The sequence below is a fragment of the Phacochoerus africanus genome, chromosome 3 (genome assembly GCF_016906955.1).
Source record: "Phacochoerus africanus isolate WHEZ1 chromosome 3, ROS_Pafr_v1, whole genome shotgun sequence".
NCBI lineage: Eukaryota > Metazoa > Chordata > Mammalia > Artiodactyla > Suidae > Phacochoerus > Phacochoerus africanus.
The window spans coordinates 141,438,955-141,452,503 of NC_062546.1; the positions used below are offsets into that span (position 1 = coordinate 141,438,955).

Consider the following 13,549-nt stretch of genomic DNA (forward strand, 5'->3'; position numbering starts at 1 on the left):
TTTTTGTTTTTGTTTTGTCTTTTTGCCATTTCTCGGGCCACTCCCACGGCATATGGAGGTTCCAAGGCTAGGGGTCGAATTGGAGCTTTAGCTGCTGGCCTACGCCAGAGCCACAGCAACGCAGGATCCGAGCCCTGTCTTCTACCTACACCACAGCTCACGGCAATGCTGGATCCTTAACAACTTTATGGTTCCTAGTCAGATTCGTTAGCCACTGAGTCATGACGAGAACTCCCAATGTTTTTATACATTACAAAATGATAGCCATAAGTCTAGTTACTCTCTGTCATGATACAGAGTTATTACAGTGTAATTGACTATATTCCATATGCTCTATGCTACATGCCCATGACTTGATTTATAACTGGAAGTTTGAACCTCTTAATCTATAAACTTGTTTCCCACCCCTTTATCTTCCTCCCCTCTAGCAACCACTAGCTTCTTCTCTGTCTCTATGAGTTCTGTTTTGTTATATTTGGGGTTTTTTTTTTGTTTTTCAGATTCAACATGTAAGTGAAATTATACAGTATTTGTCTTTTTCTGTCTGACTTATTTTCACTTAGCCTCCAGTACTCTCTAGGTCCATCCATGTTGTCACAAGGAGTAGGAGGTTCTTCCTTTTCTACGGTTGAGTAATGCTCCATTGTGTGTGGAATGGAACCTGCATCTTTATCCATTCACCTATCAGTGGACACTTAGGTTGCTTCCATATCTTGCTATTCTAAATAATGCTATAGTAAATGTTGAGTTGCGTACACATCTTTTTTTTTTCTTCTCTTGGCTGCATCTACAGCATGTGGAAGTTCCTGGGCCAAGGATCCAACCTTTACCACAGCAGTGACCCTAGCTGTTGCTGTGATAACACCAGATCCTTAGCCTGCCGTGCCACAATTCCTGAATGTATCTTTTAGAAATTAGTGTTTTCATTTTCTTTGGGTAAATATCCAGAAGTAGAATTACCGGGGTGTATGGCACTGGTATTTTCAACTTTTTGAGGTGCCTCCATATTATTTCCCATATTGGCTGTGCCAATTTACATTCCCACGAACAGCACAAGAGTTCCCTTTTCTCCACATCCTCATCAACACTTGTTACGTGTGGTCTTTTTGATAATAGCCATTCTGACATGTGTGAGGTGATATCTCATTGTGGTTTTGATTTTCATTTCTCTGATGATTGGTGATATTGAGCTTTTTTTCATGTGCCTGTTGGCCATCTGTATGTCTTCTTTGGGAAAACGTCTGTTCACTCCTCTGCCCATTTTTTAATTGGATTGTTGAATTCACTTCTTTAAGTTCACCCTGGTTTGAATAGCAATACTGTTAGCTAGGTCAGGCTCTATCCAGTCTGTCAGTTTTCCCCAATTCCTGGTTCACTTCACTTATTTGTGTTAGTTTCCTGGTCCTTAAAGCATTTGTTTTGGGACCTCTTTTAAAATTAAACTTCCTTAACCCAAAATAAAATGTAAATTTGCAGTTATTCTTTGTAGAGACACCCCCCCCCCAGCAGATAGTTCTTAATCATTGGCAAATGACTACCACTACTCCTGGTTGTAAGTCTGCTCTTCAGGTAAGCTAAATTTCTTAATCAGTGGAGGAATGCTCAAGCTTTGAATAAGCCCAATGGATTTGTGGTTCTTAACTTTCCACATTGATGCAAAGTGTTTTTTCCTAGCACTTCCCTCACTTCAGTTCTATTTCCAATCATGGTAATGAGAGAAAAAGTTGAAAACTACAAAAAGATTAGAATCAAGGAATCTTGAATGTTACTTCTGTGCTTTTAAAAAACTCATTCAGGCGTTTCCTAAAATTAACATACTTTAGTATTTTAGACTTAACCTATTATTTCTCCAAAATTCTTTAGCTTAATAGATGTAACTCTGAGCCATGAATCTGCAGATCTGTATTCCAATCCTGACTCTTAACTCCTTTCCTGTACCCCTCAGTTCAAATAGCTGGATGAGCTAAGTGTTAAATACTGGACTTTAAGAATCTGCAGGGGTTCCCATCATGGTTCAGTGGTTAATGAATCTGACTAGGAACCATGAGGATGAAGGTTCGATCCCTGGCCTTGCTCAGTGGGTTAAGGATCTGGTGTTGCCGTGAGCTGTGGTGTAGGTTGCAGACGCGACTCGGATCCCGCATTGCTGTGGCCCTGGCATAGGCCGGTGGCTACAGCTCCGATTCGACCCCTGGCCTTGGAACCTCCATGTGCCTCGGGAGCGGCCCAAGAAATGGCAAAAGACCCCCCCCCCCAAAAAAAAAAGAATCTGCAAAAAATCTAAATTTCCACTTAAAGTATTTGTAAAAAGTGTTGACCAAACCAATTTGCTTTTTATTAAAGCTAAGAAAGAAGAAAAGAAAAGGCACAAATCCTCCTCCTCCTCCTCCTCCTCATCCAGTGAATCAGATAGCTCAAGTGATTCTCAGTCATCTTCTGATTCTTCTGATTCTGAAAGTGCTTCTGAGGAGAAATCAAAAAAGAGAAAGAAAAAACATAGGAAGAATTCTCGTAAACACAAGAAAGAAAAGAAGAAGCGAAAGAAAAGCAAGAAAAGGTATTAATTTACTTTTACAGTACTGGCTTTGTATTCTAATTCCCTGCTGTTTATATATAAATCCATTGGGATTTTCTATCAAATATATGGGAATATGAAAACAGAAATGGTTCATAACATGAAGTATAAGGCCATTCTGATATTCTGTAGTCCACAGATTAAATTTTAGCATATTTTAATTTTCAACAAAACCATTCGGTTACTTTTGTCTGAACTCATTGAACTAATGTTTTGGTTGTATAGGTTTGTATTTTAGGGCAGGAATATGAAATCAGTGTGAATTATAGGGAACCAGTGATTTTCCTTAATTTCTATAGCAGCCTCTTTTGCTATTTTTGTCTTCCCCGCCCCCATATTAGCATAAGGGTAGAAGGCAGATAACGTCAGCCTATTTACTTTCTTTTCTGTTTTTTTCTGAAATAATCTGTATATGCCCATTGCCTCTAACGCAGTTTCTTTGCTTACGTTTATTTTATTTTATTTTTTGTCTTTTCTCTTTTTTAGGGCCGCACCCACAGCATATGGAGGTTCCCAGATTAGGGGTCCAATCAGAGCTATAGCTGCCGGCCTACACCAGAGCTCACAGCAATGCTGGATCCTTAACCCACTGAGCGAGGCCAGGATTGAACCCGAATCTTCATGGATACCAGTTGGGTTGGTTAATGGCTGAGCCATGATGGGAACTCCCTTTGCTTATATATATATTTTTTTTTTGTCTTTTTGTCTTTTTGCCATTTCTAGGACCGCTCCCGCGGCATATGGAGGTTCCCAGGCTAGGGGTCCAATCGGAACTGTAGCCACCAGCCTACACCAGAGCCACAGCAACGAGGGATCCGAGCCACATCTGCAACCTACACCACAGCTCACTGCAAACGCCGGATCCTTAACCCACTGAGCAAGGGCAGGGACCGAACCCGAATCCTCATGGTTCCTAGTCCGATTCGTTAACCACTGCGCCACGATGGGAACTCCCATGCTTATATTTTAAAGAATTATAAATTTATCAGTGTTGCCCATGGAGTATTATATTTTGGTTCTATTTTGTTGGAAAATATTTTGAGAGTGTGATAACAGGGACATTTGGTTGGGGTTTTGGTTGGTTTTGTTTGTCAGAGGAACGAATATTTTCCCCATGTAATTGCATCTTTGATCAGTGATAGTAGACAGGGTGGTGTATATATTGTACATATTATATAGGAAAGAAATATCAACAGTTGGAAAATTGGGGTAGGTACATAGTAACCAAATGGAATTTTTTGTGTGTGTGTTTCTATTAAGCGCATCTAGTGAAAGTGAGGCTGAAAATCTTGAAGCACAACCCCAGTCTACTGTCCGTCCAGAGGAGATCCCTCCAATACCTGAAAACAGATTCCTGATGAGAAAAAGTCCTCCGAAAGCTGATGAAAAAGAAAGGAAAAATAGGGAGAGGGAGAGAGAAAGAGAGAGGTATGTGAATGTGTTTATTTTATAGCGTGGCCTACAACATTCTCTACCACAGAACTTTTCTTTTTCTCCTAAAACCATTTTTTGCTTTAAAATGAGATTTAATTGGTGACCTTGTCCAAGGTTGAAATTTTTTAATAGGGTAATGTTTAGCAAAGTTCCTTTTTGCTAATCACATAGGTGAAAAGATAAATTGATTTAATTAGACACATTTTGAGTAAAAGTTACTCTTAAAAAAAATAAGCACTGCAAGTGGCATTCCAAACAAGTGTTTTACTCTGTTAAATTTGTATATATGAAACTTTTAAGCAAATAAGAAAATGGGGGAAAATGTTATTTTCCTTACCTGGTTTATAATATTGTGGTAATGAAAATTGATAGCGTATTCAAGTACTTTGAAAACTTTTCTGTATAAATTCACATTACTATTAATTCTTTATGAATTATTTTAATAATTATGTCCAGAAATAGAAAAAGTAGATATATTTCTCTTATTTATGATCAGAAATATATTGTTAAAACATAAAAGTGATAAAATCTGAGCATTCCCCCTGTATTTTCACAATACAGTAAAAATATAAAAGTAAGTCTTAGTTACTTAAAACTTGAGGTAATTTTGATGGATTGGATTGAGTTTACTTTTCCTCAGTTATTAGGAAGGGATGTTTCTAAGGGAGTTAGATATTAAGGAGAAAATACTTGAACTACTTTTGAATGCTCTTTTTTTTTTTTCTTTTTTTCTCTTTATATAGCCATACTTGCAGCACATAGAAGTTCCTGGGTTAGGGGTTGAATTGGAGCCTCATCTGTGATCTGTGCTGCATGCCAGATCCCTAACCCACTGAGTGAGGCCAGGGATTGAACCTGCATTCTCACAGAGACAATGTTGGTTCCTTAACCCACTGAGCCAGAGCCAGAACTACTTGAATCACTTTCAAATATAACTTCATGGATTCTTTTGGAGGGGTGGGAGTGGCTCACAACCACAGCATGCGGAAGTTCCTGGGCCAGGGATCAAATGCATGCCACGGGAGCCACCCGAGCCACAGCAGTGACAATGCCAGATCCTTAACCTGCTGAGCCACCAGGGGAACTCCTACATGAATATTGTTAGTGCTAATTAAATATCATATCTTCCCTGGTAGCCTAGTGGGTTAAGGATTTGGTGTTGTCACTGCTGTGGCACAGGTTCAGTCCCTGGCTTGGGAACTTCCACATGCCACTGGCATGGTCAAAAAATAATATTAACTCATGTTATTTGAAAATAAATAGTTTCCCTTTTTGGTATAAAGCATGATAAACATTTTGCTAATTCAGACCATCTTGTCTTTGCTTAATTCACATTAATTATACTTCTCTATAGTTTTAGTACCAGTAAACAACTGCTTGTAGGAAAATAAGTTACTTTAGAATAAGATAGGTTTTTTTTTTTTTTTTTTTGCTATTTCTTTGGGCCGCTTCTGCGGCATATGGAGGTTCCCAGGCTAGGGGTCGAATCGGAGCTGTAGCCGCCGGCCTACGCCAGAGCCACAGCAACGCGCAATCCGAGCCGCATCTGCAACCTACACCACAGCTCACGGCAACGCCGGATCGTTAACCCACTGAGCAAGGCCAGGGACCGATCCCGCAACCTCATGGTTCCTAGTCGGATTCATTAACCACTGCGCCACGACGGGAACTCCAGAATAAGATAATTTTAAAATTGTTTTCTCAACAGCATGTAGTCAGAGTTCTTATGTTCCTTAGTACTATCAAGCTGGCTTCATGTTAGTAACGATCATGTAACAGTGTTCCTCAGCAGAACACAGTGATGTCTGAAGGTAGAATAGTTCTTCATCCTCACACATTACAAGCTAAAGCATTCCTGACTTGTGGCTAATAGGTACCAATAGCACCTCGCCTTTTTTCTAGTCATTGACAGTTGGAAAAAAATGCTCCTGTACTTCTCCAGATACCTACTAGGAAATGACAACATTCCTGATTGAGAACCACTGATTATATGTATGATTTTAAATTTATTAGTTTAGGTTAGTAAAACTATATTCTCCAGATTTATCTTTATAAAATTATATGTTTTAATTTTCCCTTTGCTTCCTTCTAGTAACCTACCTAACTCCCAGCCTGTTTCATACCAGAGGCGACTTTTAGTTACTAGGTCTGGCAGGAAAATTAAAGGAAGAGGACCAAGGGTAGGTAATTTTTTCCCGGAAATCCTAATAGTATTGCATTTATCTTAAGTTTTTTGCTTTTTAGGGCTGCACCCACAACATATGGAAGTTCCCGGGCCAGGGGTCCAATCGGAGCTGTAGCCTACGCCACAGTCACAGCAACAGGGGATCCGAGCCACAGCTGTGACCTGCACCGCAGCTCATGGCAATGCTGGATCCCCAACCCACTGAGCGAGGCCAGCTGTCAGCCTGCATCCTCATAGATACTAGTTGGGTTTGTTACTGCTGAGCCACAACAGAAACTCCTTAAATAATTTTAGAGTGTTTCCTAAGTACTGTTTTACACAAAAGTAGTTAAAATTTAGAATAGATGTGGATATTGAATGACATGTTCTCTTTTCATAGTAACTTCCTCTTTTTATAGTAACTTCTTTGTATTGGTTCTTCCACACTGAAAATCCATGGGATATTAATGGGTTTTATCTGTACATGGTGTAAAATGAGATTGAAGTCTTTCTTATGCCCCCTTGTTACTTCCTAACCACTCTTGTCTCTACTTTTGTTAAAAATTAACCTTATTCTTGGAGTTCTCTAGTGGCTCAGTGGGTTAAGGATCTAGTGTTGTCACTGCTGTGGCACAGGTTCAATCCCTGGCCCAGGAATTTATGCATGCCACGGGTGCAGCCCAAAAATATTAATGATAACCCTATTCTTTTTTTTTTTTTTTTTAATCATTTTGGCTGCCCTGAGGCACATGGAGTTCCCAAGCCAGGGATTGGATCTGAGCTGCAATCATGACCTAAGCCACAGTTGCAGCAATGCTGGATCCCTAACCCCCTGTGCCAGGCTGGGGATCAAACCTTCAACCCAGCATTTTTAAAGACTGTCGATTGTGCCACAGTGGGAACTCCATAACCCTATTCTTATATTTCATATTCTTTCTCTCTCTTCACTGGATTCTTACCAGAATTTAAATATCTTGTGTTTTAAAAACTTTTAACAAATATGACCATACTTAGTATATTATTTCTTTACTTCCTACTCATTTCTCAGGCATTTCAGTTTATCTTTTGCCATTCTGCTGAAAACAGTACTTGCTTTATGGTCTGCTCAATGTTAAAATCCAGTGGATCCTCTTCAGTCTTTCTTTTGTCTTTTTTTTTTTTTTTTTTTTTTTTTTTTTAGGGCCACACCCACAGCATATGGAGGTTCCCAGGCTAGGGGTCAAATTGGAGCTGTAGCTGCTGGCCTACACCACAGCCACAGCAATTCCAGATTCGAGTTGCATCTCTGACCTACACCGTAGCCCACAGCAACAGCAGATCCTTAACCTACTGAGCAAGGCCGGGGGTCGAACCTGCTTCCTCATGGATGCTAGTCAGATATGTTTCCCCTGAGCCACAACAGGAACTGAAGTCCTTTCAGTCTTTCTCTTACTTAACCTTCCTCTTTGTACTACCCTTTCCCCTTTGCTTCCATCATACCTTCTTCCTGTCTCTGGCCAATCTATCTTAAATTTCCAATGCTAATTCATACTCCTCTACCTGATGTTCAAATATTGTAGTACCTCAGGGTTCTAAGTCTTCTCACTCTGAGTATATGCTTTTTGCACAATCTCATCATTCTTTTAGCTTCGCTATGTACCTGTATTCTGATGACTGAAGGGTTTTTTGTTTTTTTGTTTTTGTCTTTTAAGGGCAGCACCCGTGGCACATGGAGGTTCCCAGGCTAGGGGTCGAATTGGAGCTGTAGCTGCCAGTCTGCCACAGCCACAGCAGTGCGGGATCTGAGCCATGTCTGCGACCTACACCACAGCTCACAGCAACACCAGGTTCTTTACCCACTGAGCGATGCCAGAGATAGTGAACTCTTGTTCTCGTGGGTACTAGTTGGGTTTGTTAACCATTGAGTCATGATGGGAACTCCTGATAACTCAGTTTTTCATCTGCTTTTCTGGCACTAAAGACTTATTCAGTGGCCATTCAGGTACCTAATAGGGACTTCAGAGTCAGCATATACTTACATGTTGAGCAAATCACTTCTTCTTCTGACCTGATGCTCCTTTTAGTGTTAGTTCCTAGACTCAGTTGACAGACACCACCACCTGGGCAGTTACTTACACCTGAAGCCCAAGAATCATTTTGTTTCTCCTGTTTCCTACCTTATATAACTTACCCACCACCAGTCCCATCAAACCTTCCAAATACTCTGAAATCTGTCTGCTTCTCCCAAGTTACACTCCCACCGTCCTTAGTTCAGTTCACCATTGTATATTCTCTGAACTGTAAATGGCTTCCTAATTATTCTCACGGAAGTTCTCAAACTTTGTTGCCTTAAGACCTCTTTACTCTTAAAAATGATTGAAGATTCAAAAGAGTTTTGGTTGATGTGGGTTTTATCTGTCAGTATTTACTCTTTTAGAAAATTAAACCCAAGAAATACTTAAAACAAGAATATGTAAGCACACATTTCATTAGCATTGAAAACAAAGATATCAAACCATGTCATGCCTCATTGATTTCCTAACTGAAAATTGGGAAAGAGGGCACACAAATATGAGGCATTTTTTCTTAACCTAGAAATATGTCCACTTTAATAAGTATTGTAATGCTTTTGTATTTTTATGTTAATTGTTTTCCCTCTATTTTTTTTTAAGCGTTATCGAACTCCTTCTAGATCCAGATCAAGGGATCGTTTCAGACGTAGTGAGACTCCTCCACATTGGAGGCAAGAGATGCAGAGAGCTCAAAGAATGAGGGTATCAAGTGGTGAAAGATGGATCAAAGGGGATAAGTAAGATTTAATTTTTATTTTAAATGTAGTAACAAAGTTTTTTTTTAACTATTGTACATAAAGTTACTTTATATAAAGCCATTTCAGTTGTTTCTGAATATCTTAAGGACAATAGAATATCTCGTCAGTTAATGATATACCATTCTTTTCCTAACAAAGTTTCCCCAAAAACTTTTTTCTTCGTTTTTTTTTTTCTTTTAGGAGTGAGTTAAATGAAGTAAAAGAAAATCAAAGAAGCCCAGTTAGAGTAAAAGAGAAAAAAATAACTGATCATAGGCATGTGTCTGAGAGTCCAAACAGAAAAACTGAAAAGGAAAAGAAAGTTAAAGACCATAAATCTAATAGCAAAGAGAGAGACATCAGAAGAAATTCAGAAAAAGATGATAAATATAAAAATAAGGTAAAGAAAAGGGCCAAATCGAAAAGTAGGAGTAAGAGCAAAGAGAAATCCAAAAGTAAAGAAAGGGATACAAAGCATATTAGACATGAAGAAAAGAGGATGAGGTCAAGGAGTAAAGAAAGGGATCATGAGAATGTTAAAGAAAAAGAAAAGGCTGATTCTAAAGCAAAAGATCAGGAAAGGAGTAGAAGTAAAGAGAAGTCCAAACAGTTAGAATCCAAAAGTAATGAGCACGATCATAATAAAAGCAAGGACAAGGACAGACGTGCACAGTCTAGGAGTAGAGAACGAGATGTAACTAAAGGCAAACACAGTTACAATAGCAGAACAAGGGAACGAAGCAGAAGTAGGGACAGGAGCAGAAGAGTGAGGTCTCGAAGTCATGACCGAGATCGCAGCAGAAGCAAGGAGTATCATAGATACAGAGAGCAGGAGTACAGGAGAAGAGGAAGGTCACGGAGCCGAGAGAGAAGAGCAACACCAGGACGATCAAGAAGTAAAGATAGAAGGAGGAGGAGGAGAGATTCTCGGAGCTCAGAAAGAGAAGAAAGTCAAAGCAGAAACAAAGAAAAATACAGAAACCAAGAAGGTAAAAGTTCACACAGAAAAGAAAATTCCGAAGGTGAGAAGAGAATGTACTCTAAAAATCGTGATCATAGTAGCTCAAATAGTAACAGGGAAAAAAAGGCTGATAGAGATCCAAGTCCATTCTCAAAAATGAAACAAAGTAGTCAGGACAATGAATTAAAGTTCTCTACTTTGAAAAATAAGGAGGATGAAAAGACCAGATCCTCAATGGAAGAAGAAAACCAAAAATCAAAGGGTCAAGAAAATGACCACACACATGATAAAAATAAAAAATTTGATCATGAATCAAGCCCTGGAACAGATGAAGACAAAAGTGGATGAGTGAGTTACATAAACTTATTTCCATTCTGTCTCAAATTTTAAGTTTTAGAGACTTGCTGATGAATCTCTTTTATGTTGTTTTCTTCTCTTCATTGTTTTGGGGTTATGTTTGTCTTTTTTTTTTTTTCAATGTGGACTTTATTGAGTTGATCTTTTGATAATCTGCAACCTGGATAATTTGTACTGCTAAAGTTTTAATAAACTTGAAATGAGAAAAACATTTTGGTGTAATATTGTGTGCTGTGTGTTTAACTATTTCATGTATGCATTTTTGTGTTGCAACAATCAGCTAATAGCAAACATGCTACACCCTAATTTGTCTGATCAGCCAGTTGGAAACAAGCATAACTGATTGTTGGAATACATTGTTACAAAAGCTTGTGTTACTCATGATTAAAATAACTTTGGAAGCCACTAGATAAAAGAAATCTTGTATAGGTTTTTCAATTACATTTATAATAGACGCTTGCAGCAGCAGCTTTTAAGTACATGGAAGTGGGACCCTAATAACTTGATATTAAGTCATCACTTTGATTTTATAGTAATTTGTGCTTTAAAATAAATATTTAGTTATTTATATTGTACTTCGTATGTTCTTCTTAGTTTTACTGGTAGCTTGTTTCATATTAATATTTTTCCTGCCTAGTTTTGTTTTATTTAACTGTCTATAAATATAGTTGAGTATTTTTTTTTCAGCTAATGTACTGATTGGGCCGGGCTTGCTGTTATACAGCATCTGACAAGAACTATACCTTGAAAATCAGATTGTAATTTTCAATTCTATGTTGCTTTTGGTCTGAAGAGATTAAATTGTTGCTTTGGGGGAATGTTTTATCATCATCATTACCCTTCTCTAAAATGAAAAAAATACTTTTCTCACTAAAACATACCGCTTGTGCAGATTTTTAAGTTAGATTCTAAAAATGGTTAGTATTGACATATTAACTTCTGAGATTTCTCTTTTTTGGCCACTGACCTATATACAGTGTTAACTGTGCATGGTTGTCATTTTTTTTTTTTTTTTTACTTGAACTGACTTCTTTAATTCTCATAGCTGTGAATTTCAAATGGCAAGAAAATGCATCTTTATATAAAGGCTGTAGCATGTTTATCACTCGGGTTTCTTTCTACTCTGGTGGCTTTATACCATAACTTATCATTATTTTAACTTGGCTTGTATAATATTGCCACGTAGAGTAGAGGTGAAAATTGTGAAATTTGATATCTTACAGAGTTAAACACTAAAGATATCCAAAGTTTATTTAGAATTTTGTGTTGCTTATTGCTATTTTAGGAATGTGTGGCCTTTTAAATATTAAACATCCAGTAAACACAAAACCTGCCTCATTTGAAAAGAAATTTCAGAATTCCAATTAGTAGTTGCCCCCTAGCGTGTTTTGTACTTTAATATTTGTCAATGTAGTGTCTACTCTGTTACCAGGTAACTCCCTGGTAGGCCCCATAGCTACTCAGTGCTATTTCTACTGAGCAAAAGCAGTGCTTATTAACATAATACTTAATAATGATTAATACACTAATGATACATTTGGCATTGTGGTAGCCATTTACATAATAGGGTAATAATTGTAAGATTGTTTAGTTTTTTTTTTTTTTTTTGTCTTTTTAGGGTTGCATTCGCAGCACATGGAAGTTCCCAGGTTTTCGTGGTTGAATTGGAGCTGCAGCTGCCAGCCTACACCACAGCCGCAGCAACAAGGGATCTGAGTCATGTCTGCGACCTACACCACAGCCCACAACAACGCCCGTTCCTTAACCCACTGAGCAGTGATCAAACCTAAGTCCTCATGAATACTAGTCAGGTTCGTTACAGCTGAGCCGTGATGGGAACTCCTGTTTAGAATATCTTGAAACAGGAGTTCCCGTCGTGACGCAGTGGACTAGGAACCATGAGGTTGCGGGTTCGATCCCTGCCCTTGCTCAGTGGGTTAACGATCCGGCGTTGTCGTGAGCTGTGGTGTAGGTCACAGACATGGCCTCGGATCTGGCATTGCTGTGGCTGTGGTGTAGGCAGGCAGTTGTAGCTCCGATTAGACCCATAGCCTGGGAACCACCGTATGCGCAGGTGCAGCCCTCAAAAGACAAAATGAAGGAAAAAAAGAGGATTTCTAGTAACCAATTATATTTTAAGAGAAAACTCATGCTAAGTAAACATACTTCTATGTTTTCTGATCCCCAAGCTTTACCTACTAAGAATTATAGACAAGTAACTATAGGGGGAAAAATTAGTAGTTTCTATAAATAGTATTCTGATGTGGTTATCAAAAAAGCAATTGCATACCCAGGATTTATAGGCCTTTAGAAAAATCTTTGTTTTTACAATAAAATAGATGGTGAAGGAGTTGAGTGAGAGATGACAATCAGCTAGATTTTATTTTAAGAATATAGATAACATTTAGAAATTGATCAGACAGCGTTAACTGAACTTCATCTGATTTTGGCATCTGATTAGCACACTGATCAAACATCCTTTCTTTTGATTACATTTTTAATAGTTGTGACACCTATAGTTTGTTCTTTGAAAAACTTTTCCTAAAAGTCAACTATTCTTCCCTGTCAAATTGATTTAATAGTTATGTTTGAGCTCATAGTTTACCTGAAAGTATCTTTGACTTAATATCCTCTTAAAGATATTTAAATTGGTTTGTTTTTATTGTTTGATTGGCAACATCTGAGAAATTTTTCATGACTATTATTTCATGTGAATTCTTTTTCTGGGTAAACCATATGCCACAGAAATTGGCACTGCAGAGAGATGAATGACACTGCAGAGAAGCGACTAGGTTGCTTTAAATTTTTTTTAGATTTATAGTTAGTGAGTTCATGGAGCATTGTAGTTTCTATGTTTCCTAATCAGATTCCTCACTGAAGTTTCAAAGAATTTGTCTTATAAATCTATCTTTGCACAAGTGTAACATTGATTCATATTAGCTTTGCCTAATGGCCTTTGATTCTTGTGCTCAGTGGAATATATTAAAGTGAAAAGTAAAGATTTCTTAATATGAGGGAAAGGAACACATTGGGCTTCTGGTATTTTGAATAATGGTATTCACTGACAATTCTAATTTATTTTCAAGTTAGTGTATGAAACAAATTAGTATGGTTTTTAGTAGTTAATTTTGCTTCACTCTAGGTGGCAGTTTTTTTTTTTTTTATCACATTTTGAACCTTTATAGTAGATTTCTGTAGAAACTTGTTTACTTTGACCAAAAGGTCTTTTAAATGTATACCACATAGTTGTTACAAAGACACATAAAATGG

At 38.0% G+C, this 13,549-nt stretch overlaps 1 protein-coding gene across 4 annotated transcripts in view; it reads left to right on the forward strand.

Annotated features, from left to right (window-relative positions):
• The window catches only part of PPIG (peptidylprolyl isomerase G), a 34,426-nt gene extending 23,572 nt beyond the window's left edge, over positions 1 to 10,854 (forward strand). For all 4 annotated transcript variants that reach the window (XM_047772827.1, XM_047772825.1, XM_047772828.1 and 1 more), the window contains 5 exons: positions 2,344 to 2,557; positions 3,836 to 4,003; positions 6,102 to 6,189; positions 8,825 to 8,961; positions 9,163 to 10,854. In XM_047772827.1, the coding sequence (XP_047628783.1) occupies positions 2,344 to 2,557; positions 3,836 to 4,003; positions 6,102 to 6,189; positions 8,825 to 8,961; positions 9,163 to 10,270 (1,715 nt within the window). In that variant the 3' untranslated portion in view covers positions 10,271 to 10,854. The remainder of the gene's footprint in view (positions 1 to 2,343; positions 2,558 to 3,835; positions 4,004 to 6,101; positions 6,190 to 8,824; positions 8,962 to 9,162) is intronic.
• The last annotated feature ends 2,695 nt before the right edge of the window (positions 10,855 to 13,549 follow it).